This window comes from Pongo pygmaeus, chromosome 4 (genome assembly GCF_028885625.2).
Source record: "Pongo pygmaeus isolate AG05252 chromosome 4, NHGRI_mPonPyg2-v2.0_pri, whole genome shotgun sequence".
NCBI lineage: Eukaryota > Metazoa > Chordata > Mammalia > Primates > Hominidae > Pongo > Pongo pygmaeus.
Genome location: NC_072377.2, coordinates 142,034,087 through 142,048,329, shown reverse-complemented (window position 1 = coordinate 142,048,329; position 14,243 = coordinate 142,034,087). Strand labels below are relative to the sequence as shown.

Below are 14,243 nucleotides of genomic sequence, written 5' to 3'. Positions count from 1 at the left end.
AATCAGTCAGAGTAACGTTGGGAAAACCACAGATCTGCTGACTTCCACACATTCAACTATTATATGTAACCAAATTATTTGTAGCACAACTTATTATTGATCACGCCATACATTATTGTTGGCATGCTGGCTGAGATGTGTTGTTCCAGACATGATTGGGTGGCATTCATTCATTAAATCATTCATTCATTTATCAAATTTTTTTGAGCACTAACAATGTGTCAAGATCTTGTACTCTGGGCACTGGGAGAAGTGGTGAACAAGACAAAGATAGCCTCTGCCCTCAGGAGCTCTAGCCAGGTGGGGAGGTGGACATAGAGTAAGTGATATCAATTGAGCTTACAGCCAGAGAAGCACTGTGTTCTCAAAGACAGAGTCACTGCGGGTGCTGGCCTGGTCCACAGGTGTAGCAAGAGTCTCTGAAGAAGTGAGGATGAATAAGCAGAGAGCAGAATTAATGAGACTTGTGCTGGGACTGGGTATGGACAGCAGCCCAGGCAGAAGTGAATACCCAGGAGTGGAGGGAGCCTATTTCCACTGGGGTCAGGGCCAGCCTGTCCAGAAGGTCAGAGGAGGAGAGAGTGGGGTGAGAGGCGGGGTCCAGATGTGCGGGGCCTGGGGGCTTCAGCCAGGAGATTGGTCTTTATCAGGAAAGCATTGTGAAGAATTTTGTGTTGAGCGGAGAGGGGTGATGGGATGGTCAGACTTGTTCTGAAAGAGCGCTCAGGTGCCTGAGGAATGGAGTGTAGTTGTACAGAGAAAGGTGACAGGCCAGTATCACTTGTATACAGGCAGGGGAAGGCATTAAGTCCCTTCCAGCCCTATTTCACCAAACATTGCTGGTATTTGGAAAGGGGGTGGGGGATGGGGCAGGACCAGCCTCCTGCTTCTCAGTGTTCTGTCCCTGTAGCCTGATCTGTTTTTCTTGTCTCCCCTCCCTCCCATCTAGGGGAACCCAACAAGTTAGTGCTGGGGCCGGTTCTCAAGGGGCAGGACAGTGGTAAGCATGGCATAGGGCATGGGAGTGCAGAGATGCAGGTGGGTGCATGACTTGGGATGGGCAGTGCAGATATTCACTTATCCAGGGAATGGCAGGACGGTGGTTATCAAACTTTGCTGTGCATAAAAAACGCCTGGGGAGCTCATTAAAAGTGCAGACTTGGAGGCTTTCCTAAGGAATGCTGACTCAGCAAGTGGGGCTGGTGGGGCAGGAATCATTTTTAAGAAGCTCTCTTCTCTCTCCACCCAGGTGATTTTGATCTAGATAACCCAACGGCCTTCCTTTTGAGAATGCCTCCATGCTGGCCTGCGTCTTGGCCTCATATCCTCAGTCCCCTCTTCTGTCTCTCACCATCCTGGGCCTGAAAGCTGATTTCAGCCCTGCATTAAGATGTGAATGACCACGTTCCGGGCTGGGGCGGCCGGGCTGTCAGGCAGGCAGCGCGCGGCCGCCAGGGGGCGCCAGAGCCTTGGCTCGAGTGCTCGGCCTCCTCCGCCCGCGGACGCCGCGCCCGAGCCAGCGAGCGAGCGGAGCACAGCGCTGCGGGCTCACAAAGCGGCCAGACGCTCGGTGGCGGCGGGTGGCAGGAGCTCAGGGGCGCGAGCCAGCGATCAGCCTTGCCGGCGACCGTGCCGCGGGAGCTCGAGCAACTCGGACGAGGGGACCCAGGCCGGCCCCCAAGGTACGTGCCCAGAGGAACCCCGCGCCCCAACTTGGAGTAGTTGGGACCTCCCCGCGGCCGCCTAGGGGGCTGGCAGGGTCAGGGCCTGGGGTTACCTCTGCGCGCCTTTCTTACCCCCGAGACCGCAGGGCGCGCAAGGGAGACCTTTCCCTTAGCTGTCGCCGGGGACCCCCAGCTGCTGGCAGCCCCCACCCCGCTTGCCGGAGCTCGGGTGCTGCCGGAGCCCTGTTCTCCCCTCTCCTGCCCCAAAGCCGTGTGCACCGTCTGTGGGAGTGCGGCGGGCGGACCCGGGCTCCCCGCTTCTGGGGAGGGGTACCAAGCCCCTGATAGGAGGGTGGCATCTGTGAGGCACTCGGAGAACAGACGAGAGGGGTCCCCTATAGTTGGACGGCAGCCTCGGATTCGTGACACAGCCTCCTCGTTCGTAGATGAGTCCCCCATTCGTGAGAGGGGTCCCTGGATCTAGAGGCGCGACAGGCGCCCCAGGTGCGCGAGTGCTGCCCGTCCCCGCCGCGGGGTCCCCGCCTCCGGGTTGGGGCGCTGGGACGCCTGGGTGCCCGGGGCTCGCGGCCGCCCGCCCTCTCCGCTCATCGCCCTGCGCGCCCTGCCCCGCAGATGCCGGCGATCGCGGTGCTGGCGGCGGCTGCCGCGGCGTGGTGCTTCCTCCAAGTCGAGAGCCGGCACCTGGACGCGCTCGCCGGAGGCGCCGGCCCCAACCACGGCAATTTCCTAGACAATGACCAGTGGCTGAGCACCGTCTCCCAGTACGACCGGGACAAGTACTGGAACCGCTTTCGAGACGTGAGTACCGGCGCCACCCGGCCCTGGGGGCGCGGAGCCTCTCGGAGGGGACCCCTGAAGCGGGGTTGGTGTGTGTGTGTGTGGGAGGAGGGTTAGGAGGGGGACAGGTGGGCATCTCCCGCGGGGGCTGGTGGGTCCCTGCTTCCTGGGCGCGGTCTTGCCTGAAAGGAACTTTAAAGAGAACTTCCAAGGCTCCATGCGCTTGCCTGTTACCTGTGGCCCAGGTGTGTGTATTTGTAGGGCTGCGGGAGGTGACTGCACTAAAATACAGCACAGATCACCAGTAGCTGTGGAGAAAGAGGTTCTCTGAGCTTCCGACTTCTCCTAACCGTGATGGTGGACTTGCCTAGCTCCCGAGAAGACCTCCCCGGGGCAGCGGTGGCGTGGACCATCTCTAGGGTGTGTCAGGAGAATCCCTGCTGGAGAGGTTGGGTCTGGGAGTGGTCCCAGCTATTTATGGGGGAGTCAGGTGTTGCATGTGTGTGTGTGTGTGTGTGTGTGTGTGTGTGTTGAGGGGGGCGGTCATGGCAATGAGCCTGATAAAATGCAGGGGAGGTGGGGTGGTTTGACCCTCGGAATCTTGAAACAGGAACAACTAGCCCTTGCAGTTGGTCCCCTGTCCTGAAAGGGACCCTGGGTGGCAGAGCATTGCTCCTCCGTGGGAGCCCTGGGAGTGGAGAAAGTTACTCCCGGACACCCAGAAACACACTTGCGGCGTGTTTCTGCCTCAAGGCTGGCTGCCACTCCCCAGGTGTGCCCCAGGGATGTGGGGCAAGAGGCATCTGGTGCAGTCTTTCCAGCAGATGGCATCTCCTCTGTTCTGTGGGAGCGTCTGCCAGCTTCTTCAAGGACTGCCCCAGCTGGCCAGGGCCATGCCCTTCTAGGGGACTTGGAAGTACCATGTTTTATGGTACTTAACATTAGGAATTCCTGTTTCTGAGAAGCCTTAAATATTGTAAAAGTGCCCAAGGCATAACAGTAAAAAAGAGAAAAGCTTTAATGTTCAAATGCACTGTTTCTTTTTGTTTGTTTCTGATCAGTTTTAGGTGTTAAACTAATATTTTTAGCAGCATGTATTTTTTAAAAATGATAATTTGACCTATACCACAGACCCCCTTTGTTAATGTCACCGGGCATGGTTTACAGACTCTTTGAGGTGGGATATGTATGGGGATCAGCTTCCTCCACTGGACTCCTCTAAGCTCTGCTCTCAGTATCTGCAGGCCTTGCGGGGAGAAGGGATTTGAGACATTGAATGAATCCCAGATGTTTCCATACACTTTCTAAAGAGCACCCTCTCCAGATCCCTATCCAGAGGAGATGCACTCATAGCTTTGTGTGGGGGTTTATCACTCTCCTCTCTGTTCCTCCTCTTCTTCTTTCTAGTTGATGTTGGATTGCTTCTCTTGGAAAGGGGATTTCAAACACTTTCAATGAATAGCCACAGCTATTTGGGGCCTTTTATCGAAATTGTAATTTCATTAAAATTTTTAATTGATACATAATAACTATTAGGGGTCTTTTGCCATAGATATGCCCCCCACTTTCCTCCCCTACCCCAGTGAGATTCCTGCCATTCATTGCCCCATTCCTGACCTGCTCTGTTAACTGCTTAGATCTGAGAATCCTTCATTGATTACCTTTCCCTATGGCTGAAAAGGGTGCCCAAACCATGAAGGATTCATCTGGGGCAGAGATAATTTTGCTTTTTGTTTTGTTTTGTTTTTACTTTTCTATGGCTATGTTTTAGATAGAATTGAAGAGAAGGGCAGTTGCTTGACTTTGCTAGAGGTGGAAGAATTGAGCCAGGATTAGAAGTGAAGGGCCACCTCTGGAGATAGATGCCTTGGTGCTCCTGGCAGCTGGATTGAGTTGAAAACACTTGTGCTTGTTGGATCTTTGGGTTATGGAAAGGTTTACTGTGCTTTCATGCCTGTTCAAGATTTTCTAGTCTCAGTGTATCATAAGCATGATATTCTGAACTCCCGCTTAGCTTTAAATTTTTTAAAATTGGGCTTCTGTTCATTTCCCATCTTTATTATGGATGGTGGTGACATTTTTAGATCTTTGGAACAGTGTGTTTCCAAACCTGACTGAGGACGAAGCTCACCTGAAGTGCTTGTTAAATTATAGCATCCATGGTCCTACCCTGGAGAATCTGACTTTACATTTCTGGGGTGAGTGCAGGGAATCCATATTTTAAGCAAACATACTAGGTTATTCTTATGTTTAGGAAATACTGCCTTTAGATAGTGTAAAAATGTCCAAGACATAACAAAAAGAAAAGCTTTTTTGTCCCAATACACTATTTTTTTGTTTTTGTTTCTGGAGTGGTTTTAGACATTAAACTAATGTTTTTAGCAGCATATATTTAAAAAATGATAATTTAATCCAGCATGCCATTAAAACATCTAAAAGTGTTCAAAAAAATCTCAAACATCTTCAATCATCACCCATTTTATGTGCTGCATGGAGTCACCTGACACTAACAGTGGCTTAGACATAATTTAATGTCATTAACCTCTTTAAAGTGTTGTGGAACTCAGACCAGACACTCTTTTAGGGCAAGTCCCTGGAATAATCACAAAGCCAGGGAACAGGGGTTAAGAATTTACTTTCTATAGAAACCTACTATTCGGTGGAGAATCGATAAAGCCTCAGCTAATCTTGCAGTTGCTCAGCCAGCCTAATCATTTTCATTGAGCCAAGCCTTGCTTGAGGTTGACAAAGCCCCAGCTTCTTTGCTATTTCTTTAGTTGTTTTGTTGAAGCTACTGATAACTTTGAAAGGCTGTGTCCCACAATTATTGTTATGATGCTTGTCAATTTTTGGAACTCATTGTGAAAGAAAACTTCTTGCCTTCCTCCTGACTTGTCTCTTTGTTGGACTTGGGGGAGAGAGATTCAGATGTGATTTTTGAACCTTGGAAACTGAAAACTAAGGGCTGCTCTTAGAGAGTTGATTGTAGCCCTTGGGTGTTGTTACAGGGTCAACTTTGAAACGAATATGACAGTGGGGTGTGTGTTCCATATCCCTTGACTCCCGGGTGTGCTATGACATTGCCAGAGGTGACCTGGCAACCTCTACTTACCATTTTGAAAAGTGTCCTATTCCTCTAGATGTATAAATACTTCCTATTCCCTTCTTTTTAGAAGTAAAGCCTTTAGAACAACTCCATGGCTTATTCCCTGGAGTTACAGATCCAGGACAAATAGAACAACACTCAGATGATTGCCCCTAAATGTATTTGTGGTCTGTTAGTTTCGTCATTCTTCTTTTATAAACACTAGCAATTGGGAAGTTTTGGTCAGATGGAGGCCTGGACTTTTGTACACAATGTTAAGGAGGCGATGAAGAAGCAGATCTTTGTATTAAGTTGTTCAATAATTTTCCATCTTTAGCTGACATGCATTTAACTCCTCCATGGCTTGAGGTTGAGGGATCAAGATGACACAACAATTCTTATTTTTCTGCATCTGATTTGGCTTTGGCTTTCCATAACCATTACTGTAAGGAAATTTTCCTCTGTTCATTTGTACGTTCATTCATTCCAACAAATATTTATCTACCATTGACTAGGCATTGGGTTATAAGAGTGAACAAGATACATACATGTAATCTCTTCTTTCATGTAACCTCTTGTCTGCTAGAGGAAATTCTTTAACTTATGCTGTCATAGACTTCTTATTCTGTTTTCTTTTAAAAATATTTTTTTCTAGAAACAATACAGTCTGGTTGTAACTAAAAGATTAAAACATTGAAGAAATAGGTAATAGCTAACATTTATGGAGCACCAAGTGTGCCAGACACTGTTTGAGGTACTTTCCATGTATTATCTCACTTAATATTCATAACAATCCTATGAGAGAAGTACTCTTATTATCATCTCTTATTTTCTGGGAGGTTAAGTCTCTTGATCAAAATTAGAGCTGAGATGTGGAGGAGCTGGGGCTGGAACTATGCCATCTGACTCTAGGCTCCCTCTGTACCACAGCCAATCAGGGGCTGAGTGGATTTGGGGTACAAGCCTCCACTGATAGCACATTGCAAGTTTTTCCTGCTTTATGAATGAGGGCAACACGTGAATAGCCTTAGGTTAAGACAAAGTGGGATGGGAAGTCAGCTGGACACAATGTATTGTGGGGGTCATGTCAGGGCTTATCTTCTCCTAATAATGAGCTTCTGATTTGACTAAAATAATATTGTTGCTTACACCAAACATGACATTTTCTTTCTTTTGCACACATGAAACCCTGACATTTAACTTTAGGATAATTACCTTTAGCGGGCCTGAAGAATCAGAAGTGTTGCCTTTGCTGGAATTTATCTTACTGTGGAGTGACCTGAGTGTGTAATTCTAATAAGAGCACAAGGACCAACTTCTGCTCTTTTTCCTTCTGGCACATGCTCTGTGGGATTTGGTGGTCTTTGTAGCAGAGCTGGGGTGGCAGCGAGCATCTGATCTGCTCATTTGATCTTAACATAACAGCTATAATGAGTTTCAAGGGCAAGTGGAGCCTATTGATAAAATAGTGGCTGGCCCAGTCAGTGGGGCTGGTGACAAAAGAGGTGGTATGGCTTAGTGGATCAGTCATTAATCTGTCACCACAGAAACTCAGCCCGTAATCGAGAGTAGCAGAAAATCATTTTGATTAAACAGGTTCAAGGAGACTTAAATGAGTTTGTGATCCTGACTCTCTTTAATGAACCCACTATCTTAAATCCCCTGTACTAGCTGACCATTGATAGAAATAATTATTTCACAGGGATCATTATAAAGGGACAGTATAAAAGCTGATAGGCCTAAGAGCCTCCTTGTCTTCTCTGTCCTTACCTTCGGTGTGCCCTTGCCAGAGAAAAGCTAAGTCTTCTCAGATGGCAGAGCTCCTTGCCCCAGTTGGCCTTCCCAGGCCTCTCCATGATACTTCAGCAGAACTGTATCACTGGGAGGATAAGGGCTCTCCTATATTCTGATGAGGCCAGTTTCAAAACCAAGAAGTGGCTCCAAATGGATAATGGACCCGTAATACTTGCCTAGAGGAGTGGGACCTCATCATTCACTCAATCACTTTGTTACTTGAGGAGGCAAAATAATGTTAGTAATTAAATAATGTATCATCATTTCTTATTGATTTACTCAAACCAAACACAATATCTAAACACAAGCACATTCAGGATGACTCATTTTACCTTTCCTGTGGTGAAGTGACTGCCTGTGGTCCTTAGAAAATTCATAAGACCCAGACTTATACTTGGTCTTATCTCTCCAGGTGAGATAGTTACAAACAAAAGAAATTTCCTGTAAGAGATTATGTAATTCACTTAAGGTTACAAGTATTTGTCCATCATGTTTCATTCAGTGTGAGATGCCACCGATGGTAATATGCACCATTTTAATGAACCGTCGAGGAGTAAGACAGTGCCCAGTGTGAAGAGTTTAATAGACCTCTGGCTAAAGCTGGAATTCCAAAGGGCTACACTGTCTGTGTAGAGACAAACAAGAAATAAATTCACCATGAAGGGAAGGGGCCGCAGCAAGGCTACTTGCCTGTCTTCACCTTCCATTGGTGGATAGAAAGAAAAGACATGCTCCAAGCAACTGAGCAGTCTGGCACTCTCGCAGGTTTCTGGTCTACGTGCACACTCTCATTGTGCCCTCCCCCCATAAAAAACTTACACAGTTCATTTAACTTAAAGCAATCTCAAATTATTTATCATCTCTGAGCCTCTGACTCATTTGTTAAGAAATGATAATAATATTCCTTTGGTGAAACTTTAGATTGCAAGTGACTGAAATGTGGTCCCAGCTGGCTTAAATGGAAGAGAAAACATACTCGCTCATATAACTAAAAAATTCTAATAAGCTGTGGTTTTATGTAAGGCTGGATCCAGGGGTCAAGTTACATCATAGGACTAGGGGTTTGTGTGTGTCTCATTCTGTCTCGCTGCTCATATGTTGGTTTTGTGCTCAGGTTGTTTGGTTCCATGTAGTGGCTCATAGCAACTGCAAATCTGCATCATCATAGTTTTCATGTTCTCGATAGTGCCAACAGAAGTCCCAGAACTGAGACTTGTCAGATTTCCCGGTGTTAGGCACTCGTTCCTCCGTCAATCACTTTGGCTAAGTTGGTAGAGTGTGCTGATTGTCCAAGTCTGGGTTATGTGCCCAGGGCTGGGGCCTAGGGCTAGAGTGGCGGAGGGGTTTCCCTGGATCCCACTGTTGATGGATGGTAGAAGGGTAATTTCTCAAGGGGAAGTGGATGCCTGATGGGCAGACGTCAACAGATGTCCACTGTGTTGACCAAGCTTATGGGTTTAGCATGAAGAGTAAATTGGTTAATGCAGGTGAAACTCTTAGCACAATGCCTAGCATCATAAATACTCAGCAAGTGGAGGCCATTCTTTTTATTAATATCAACAATTCCTATAGCACGGTTATGCAGTATTCCTTGATTTATAGTTGTATATATCTACATTTTAGCTTATTTAATAGTTGGATGACTCCTGAAGAACCTAAGTCTTGTCATGCCTCACACACAGCAGGTGGCCAGTAAGCATTTTGTTGACTTGAATTGCCTCCCGAGCAAACCTCTTGGATGAACCTGAGGAAGGAAAGCTTTTAGGAGCATAGTAGGCACATGGGTTTATAGTCTTTGAGAGGTGGAAATTCTCAGGATCACACATATCGAAAAACTGTTTTTTAGTCTAACTCCTATCTCTAAGCCAGGACCTCACCCCTTTGTAATTTCTTTTAAGATACACCATCGTATATAGCTTGGTGTCCTCAGACCTTTACCACAGAGCCCCACTCAGAAAGCTGCTCATTGAATGTTGGAATGAATGAATGGCTGAGTGCACTGTCCCAGGCCAGAACTTTCCACACCTGTGGCAAGTGGAAGGGTTCACTGCAGAGGGCTGTCATGGCAGAGTGAGTCGTACTAGCTTCGAATGTGTATGTCTCACTCTATTAGTAATTGAAAATGATGATGGACAATAACAAATGCAGTGCTGTTGAGAGGCAGAGGGAACCCAGCAGGGAAATGCAACCCCCCTCGCAATTCCAGCACAATCTCTGATTCCGTGAAAAGCTCTTTGAGGCTGAGTCATGTCATGGTGTAAGTGCCCACTCTTAACCTGAGATCACATTCCAGTCTTGCCAAAGCTAAGCTTAGGTCTTTGGCTAGAGCATCAGTTTCTTCTTCTGTAAAACTGGAATGGTGATACTTGCATTGTGGGGCTCTGGGGGAGGACTGAGTAAGCACGTGGCACAGAGTAGGTACTTGTGATCTTTGAGTGGCTGGTATATCTATTTTAATTCATAATGATCTATAATCATTTAATTTAAGGGAGCTTCTTGTCTGGCTTGTGAGTGTGAGTTGTTGGCACTCAGCTATAGATGCTGCTTTCTGTCTCTTAGAAACATGTTGGGGGAGTCAGTTCCATGATCCTGAGCCTGTCTTCACTCCATTTCTTGCCAGTCTGGAAGGCTGTGTGAGGTTCCATATGGCCCATTCTTTGTTATTTTCCAGTTGTAGCTCCTGGCACAGAAGACCTTGCCATCATATTTTACATTCTTGCTGGACCTCCTCCCCCAAACTGGCAACTCTTATCATGACGTAACTGGGAGGGGGTTTGTATGCAACTGTGCCTGAAATCCAAGTTATGCGAAGGGTGCTCCTGGGAGCCCCGTTATGGAACTAAGCACTACTTGGTGTCACTTTAATATTAAGCTCTGATCCAGTTGCCTCCAGCTCATCTCAAGAGGTAGAAACCTCATCCTGTCCTGCCAGAGAGGTCCCAGGCAGGCTTTATGGGCACCAGCGGATGGGATCCATTTTGAGACAAATGATCCAACCAGCCTGTGTATTACTGTGGTGTTCTCAGCATGCTCTGTACATCTGGTGCCCATAATTTGGTCTTGATTTTGCATCACGTTGGCATCACTATACTTGGGGAAGTTCTTGCAGGGGCTAGCACATGCTTCTTGGCACTCAGGCAGTCCCTAAGCTCCAGATTTGGCTTTAGAACCAAAGGAGAATACTAGTAGGGATTAGCCAGACCTTTGATCCTTCTCTCCAAAGACCCAGTTCTTCAGTTCCAGATCATTACAGGTCGTCAGAGGGCCTGTCATTCACTACAGCCCAAGCAGGTTGGTTGTGGCTTAGGAGAAACCCAGCAATAACAAATGGTTAATGCAGGTAGGGTAATTTGTTGTCACACAAATGTTCTTCAAATGCCAGCTATGTGCCAGGCCTCTGCTAGGTGTTGGGTGAAGAAGATAGACACATTTATACCTTCCTGGTATTTATGGTCTAGTGCGGTAGACAAACAATCACAGAATAATCATTTAGGTTCCTTTGAGAAAAGCGCTACAAGGCAGAGGCACCGATGCTCTCAGAATATGTCATGGGAAGAGGGAGGAGGAACCCATTAACCTTTTTGGCTGGGGACTGCTTCCCTGGGAAGGGTGTTGAAACTGAGCCCTGCAGGGGGACTGCAGTGAACCAGGTGAGGAGAGGCCATGGGAAGAGCGGGTCCAAAGGTCTTGAAGTGGGAAAGACCTTGATGTGTTTCCATCAGATGTGTTTGCCCTAGGGTTCCCTTAAGTAGCAAGCTCTCTCCTAGTATATTTTAAAGCACACTTCACACATTTTCAACTTAACACACATTTGGGGGCAGGGGAATGAGTCAACTGCAAAAAGTGAGGCACACAGATGGCCCAAGTACTTGGAAGGATGGCCTGTTCTTTTCCTCTCCTCTTTGTGCCTCTCTGTGCCATCTTCTGCAGCCATCTCTATTGTATAAACATCCCTCGCTCTGGTCCCCCACTTAATCCTTCCTACTCCTCTGGTGTCCGTGGTCTGGAAATTTCTCCTTCCCTCTGTGGTCAAGTGTCCTGGGCTTTAGAGCTCCTACAGTTCCTACTGCTGTTTAGAAATAAGAGGACCATAGTGTTTCTGGTGATCTGTGGAGTTTATATTTTAAAAATGAGACTAGTATACATGGGACTGCTCCTTCCGCTCCTCCCCTTACCTTCTCCCCTTCCACCGTCGCTTTGAGGCTAAAGATGAAAAGCAAGACATTCACACTCAGGGATCAGCTTAGCGGCAGAGATGGACACGCATGCAGTTACTTCAGCACCACATGGGGAGTGTGTGGATAGCGTGTGCACCTTCTTGCCCTTGGGTCTGAGTCTGCCCAGCGTTCCTATGACAGATATGAGGATAATGGTTTCTTTTTGGGAAAGATGAAAGATGCATTCACAGACTGGTGATGTGAATTATTGGGGATTCCTTTAGAAGGATAATGCTAAGATCCAAGTTAATTTGATTTGGTAGCTTTTCTCATGGTTTTATGAAAATATACCCCCCAGAGACCCTCTCACTTCATCCTCAAAAACAAACTTTTCTTTGGGGAAAGGGAGGAAGGGAGGACATATTACACAAGGATTTGTAGTGCTTCTGAAACCCTTCCTGTGTGATCTGGGACACATCACACTCCAGAGGGCACTGTCAACATTCCCCAACAGAATTATGTGGTAGGTGAGCAGGCATTTATGCAAAGTCCGTCGGCGCCTGTGATTGGAGCAGGGAAGTGGAACTTACTGCAGGTGTTCCAGGCAATCTTTGCCCAAATAAAACATGGAGAAAACAAACATGCAGAGAGCAGAGGCCTCTACTTTTTATTTCAGCTGTACTCATCTGTCCTGCCATGCAAATGGAGTCATGCTCTAACTCAATTCTGAGAGGCCTGGCCAAGGCAAAGAGAAAAGATGCCCAGAGCGGTCTGTTAGAGTGGCATTCTCAGACTAATATCTTTACAGTCTTGAGAAATCACTGTCAGGGTTTATTTAAAATGCAGATTTCATCCTGCTAGTCCAGAGCATAGGCTTTAGCAGGTCAAAGTGGCACCCAGGAACCTGCATTTTAAATAAGCAGTCCAGGTGATTCTTTTTTTTTTTTTTTTTTTTTTTTTGAAGACAGAGTCTTGCTCTGTCGCCCAGGCTGGAGTGCAGTGGTGTGATCTCAGCTCACTGCAACCTCTGCCGCCTGGGTTCAAGTGATTCTCCTGCCTCAGCCTCCCAAGTAGCTGGGACTACGGTCATGTGCCACCACGCCCAGCTAATTTTTGTATTTTTAGTAGAGATGGGGTTTCACCGCATTGGCCAGGCTGGTCTCAAACTCCTGACCTCAAGTGATCCGCCCGCCTTGGCCTCTCAAAGTGCTGGGGTTACAGGCATGAGCCACTGTGCTCGGCCCAATCCAGGTGATTCTGATGTAGGTAGTTCTCAGACTGTATTTTTAGGAAAATCCTAGAGAATTGTTATTCATCCCAAATAGCCGACACCATTTAGCTGCAATGAATAATAACATTTTAGACAAAATGAGCATTTTATTTTGAAGACCTGCAATAAATTAATATGAGTGCAGTATTTTCCCTTTATGCCAACAGGGCTACCATTCACATCAGAAAAAACGGTCTTGTTTTCCAATGTGTGACTCAACATAGGCCTCAGCAACAACTATTGTCAAGAGGTTTTTCTGGAATGGAATAACATTTGGGTCTTGATTGGCTGCCAGGGCCCAGGGATGCTTGCACACATGAGCACAGTGGAATTGATGTGGGACCTTCTACATGATGAAATTCCAGGGGATCATCTCAGCATATTTGTCTCCAAAAGGCTTGTTTCTAGCTAACTCTGGCCTGACTTTGTATCTAACACAACTGATATGTTTTCTGCACAGATGAAATGAAGGAAATTGACTCTGACATTGGCTTCACTTTATAGTGAAAAGAGTATTGAAACCAAAGTGGTGTTAAGGGTATGTAACAAACAAGGAATGGTGGATGTAATAAAGAATGTTTACTCTTGGGCACTGAGATGCAGATACTGATAGTCGGAACCACAGAGGGAGTCTGAGACACAGGGGCTAGATGGTGACATTACCTGATACTCTCTTTCTGGTGTAGTCCATTCTTTTCTTGGTTGGCCAGAGTTTTTTTTTTTTTTTTTTTTTGAAAGATCAGAAGGCATCCACTCCCCCGCCCCCCAAAAAAGGACTCATCAAAGTTTAGAAAATTTATGAGCATCAACCAGACTTGGCAGTATTCCTCATTCTGAAGTCATTCTATTCCCACTGAACAAACTCTCAAATGTTCTTTTCCCCAGCTGCTTGCATTTCCTTTAATTAATGGTAAATTCATGACCCCTAAAATTGATTAAAAAATTGCCAAAAGGGTGAAAATAGTTAAGTCTGTTGGACAGACTTATGTGGCTATTTGGGGGTCTTTCCATTGTTCCACTGTTAGGGGAATATGGGGAATTTCTGGATCTTTCCATGCTTATTGGACATGATGATTCCCTGTCACTTCTGTGGACGTGGTTGGCTGGTGTCAGCACTTTCATCTGGCCAAGGCCTCACTTCCCATCTGAGTTAGTCAGCCTTGTCATGACTCTGGACCTGGTCTGGAGCCTTTGTCCAGCCACCTGGAATGAGGCCTGCATCACTTCCAATGACTAAGACAGTCAAATTCTATCCACAGTAAAGATAAAATAATACTGTGTTTACTGTTGTTAGAGAAATCGTGAGATTTTTACATGCCAGAATTGTTGGTTTAAAAATTCCTAGAAAGACCTTTTCATGTGTTTTTTGGAATATTTTGTTTCTTTCCATGGCCATCCAGGTCCTAGATCTTTGCCTTTTTGGAAACCAGATCCTGGTGCACTGATTCAGTAAGTTTTGTTTATTCGTGTGTTCA

At 46.5% G+C, this 14,243-nt stretch overlaps 1 protein-coding gene across 1 annotated transcript in view; it reads left to right on the top strand.

The window, feature by feature from the left end:
* The first annotated feature begins 1,540 nt into the window (after positions 1-1,540).
* SPOCK1 (SPARC (osteonectin), cwcv and kazal like domains proteoglycan 1) overlaps positions 1,541-14,243 on the top strand; it is a 529,169-nt gene continuing 516,466 nt past the window's right edge. The window contains exons 1-2 of the mRNA XM_054488779.2: positions 1,541-1,682; positions 2,298-2,483. Coding sequence (XP_054344754.1) covers positions 2,298-2,483 — 186 coding nt within the window. The 5' untranslated portion in view covers positions 1,541-1,682. The remainder of the gene's footprint in view (positions 1,683-2,297; positions 2,484-14,243) is intronic.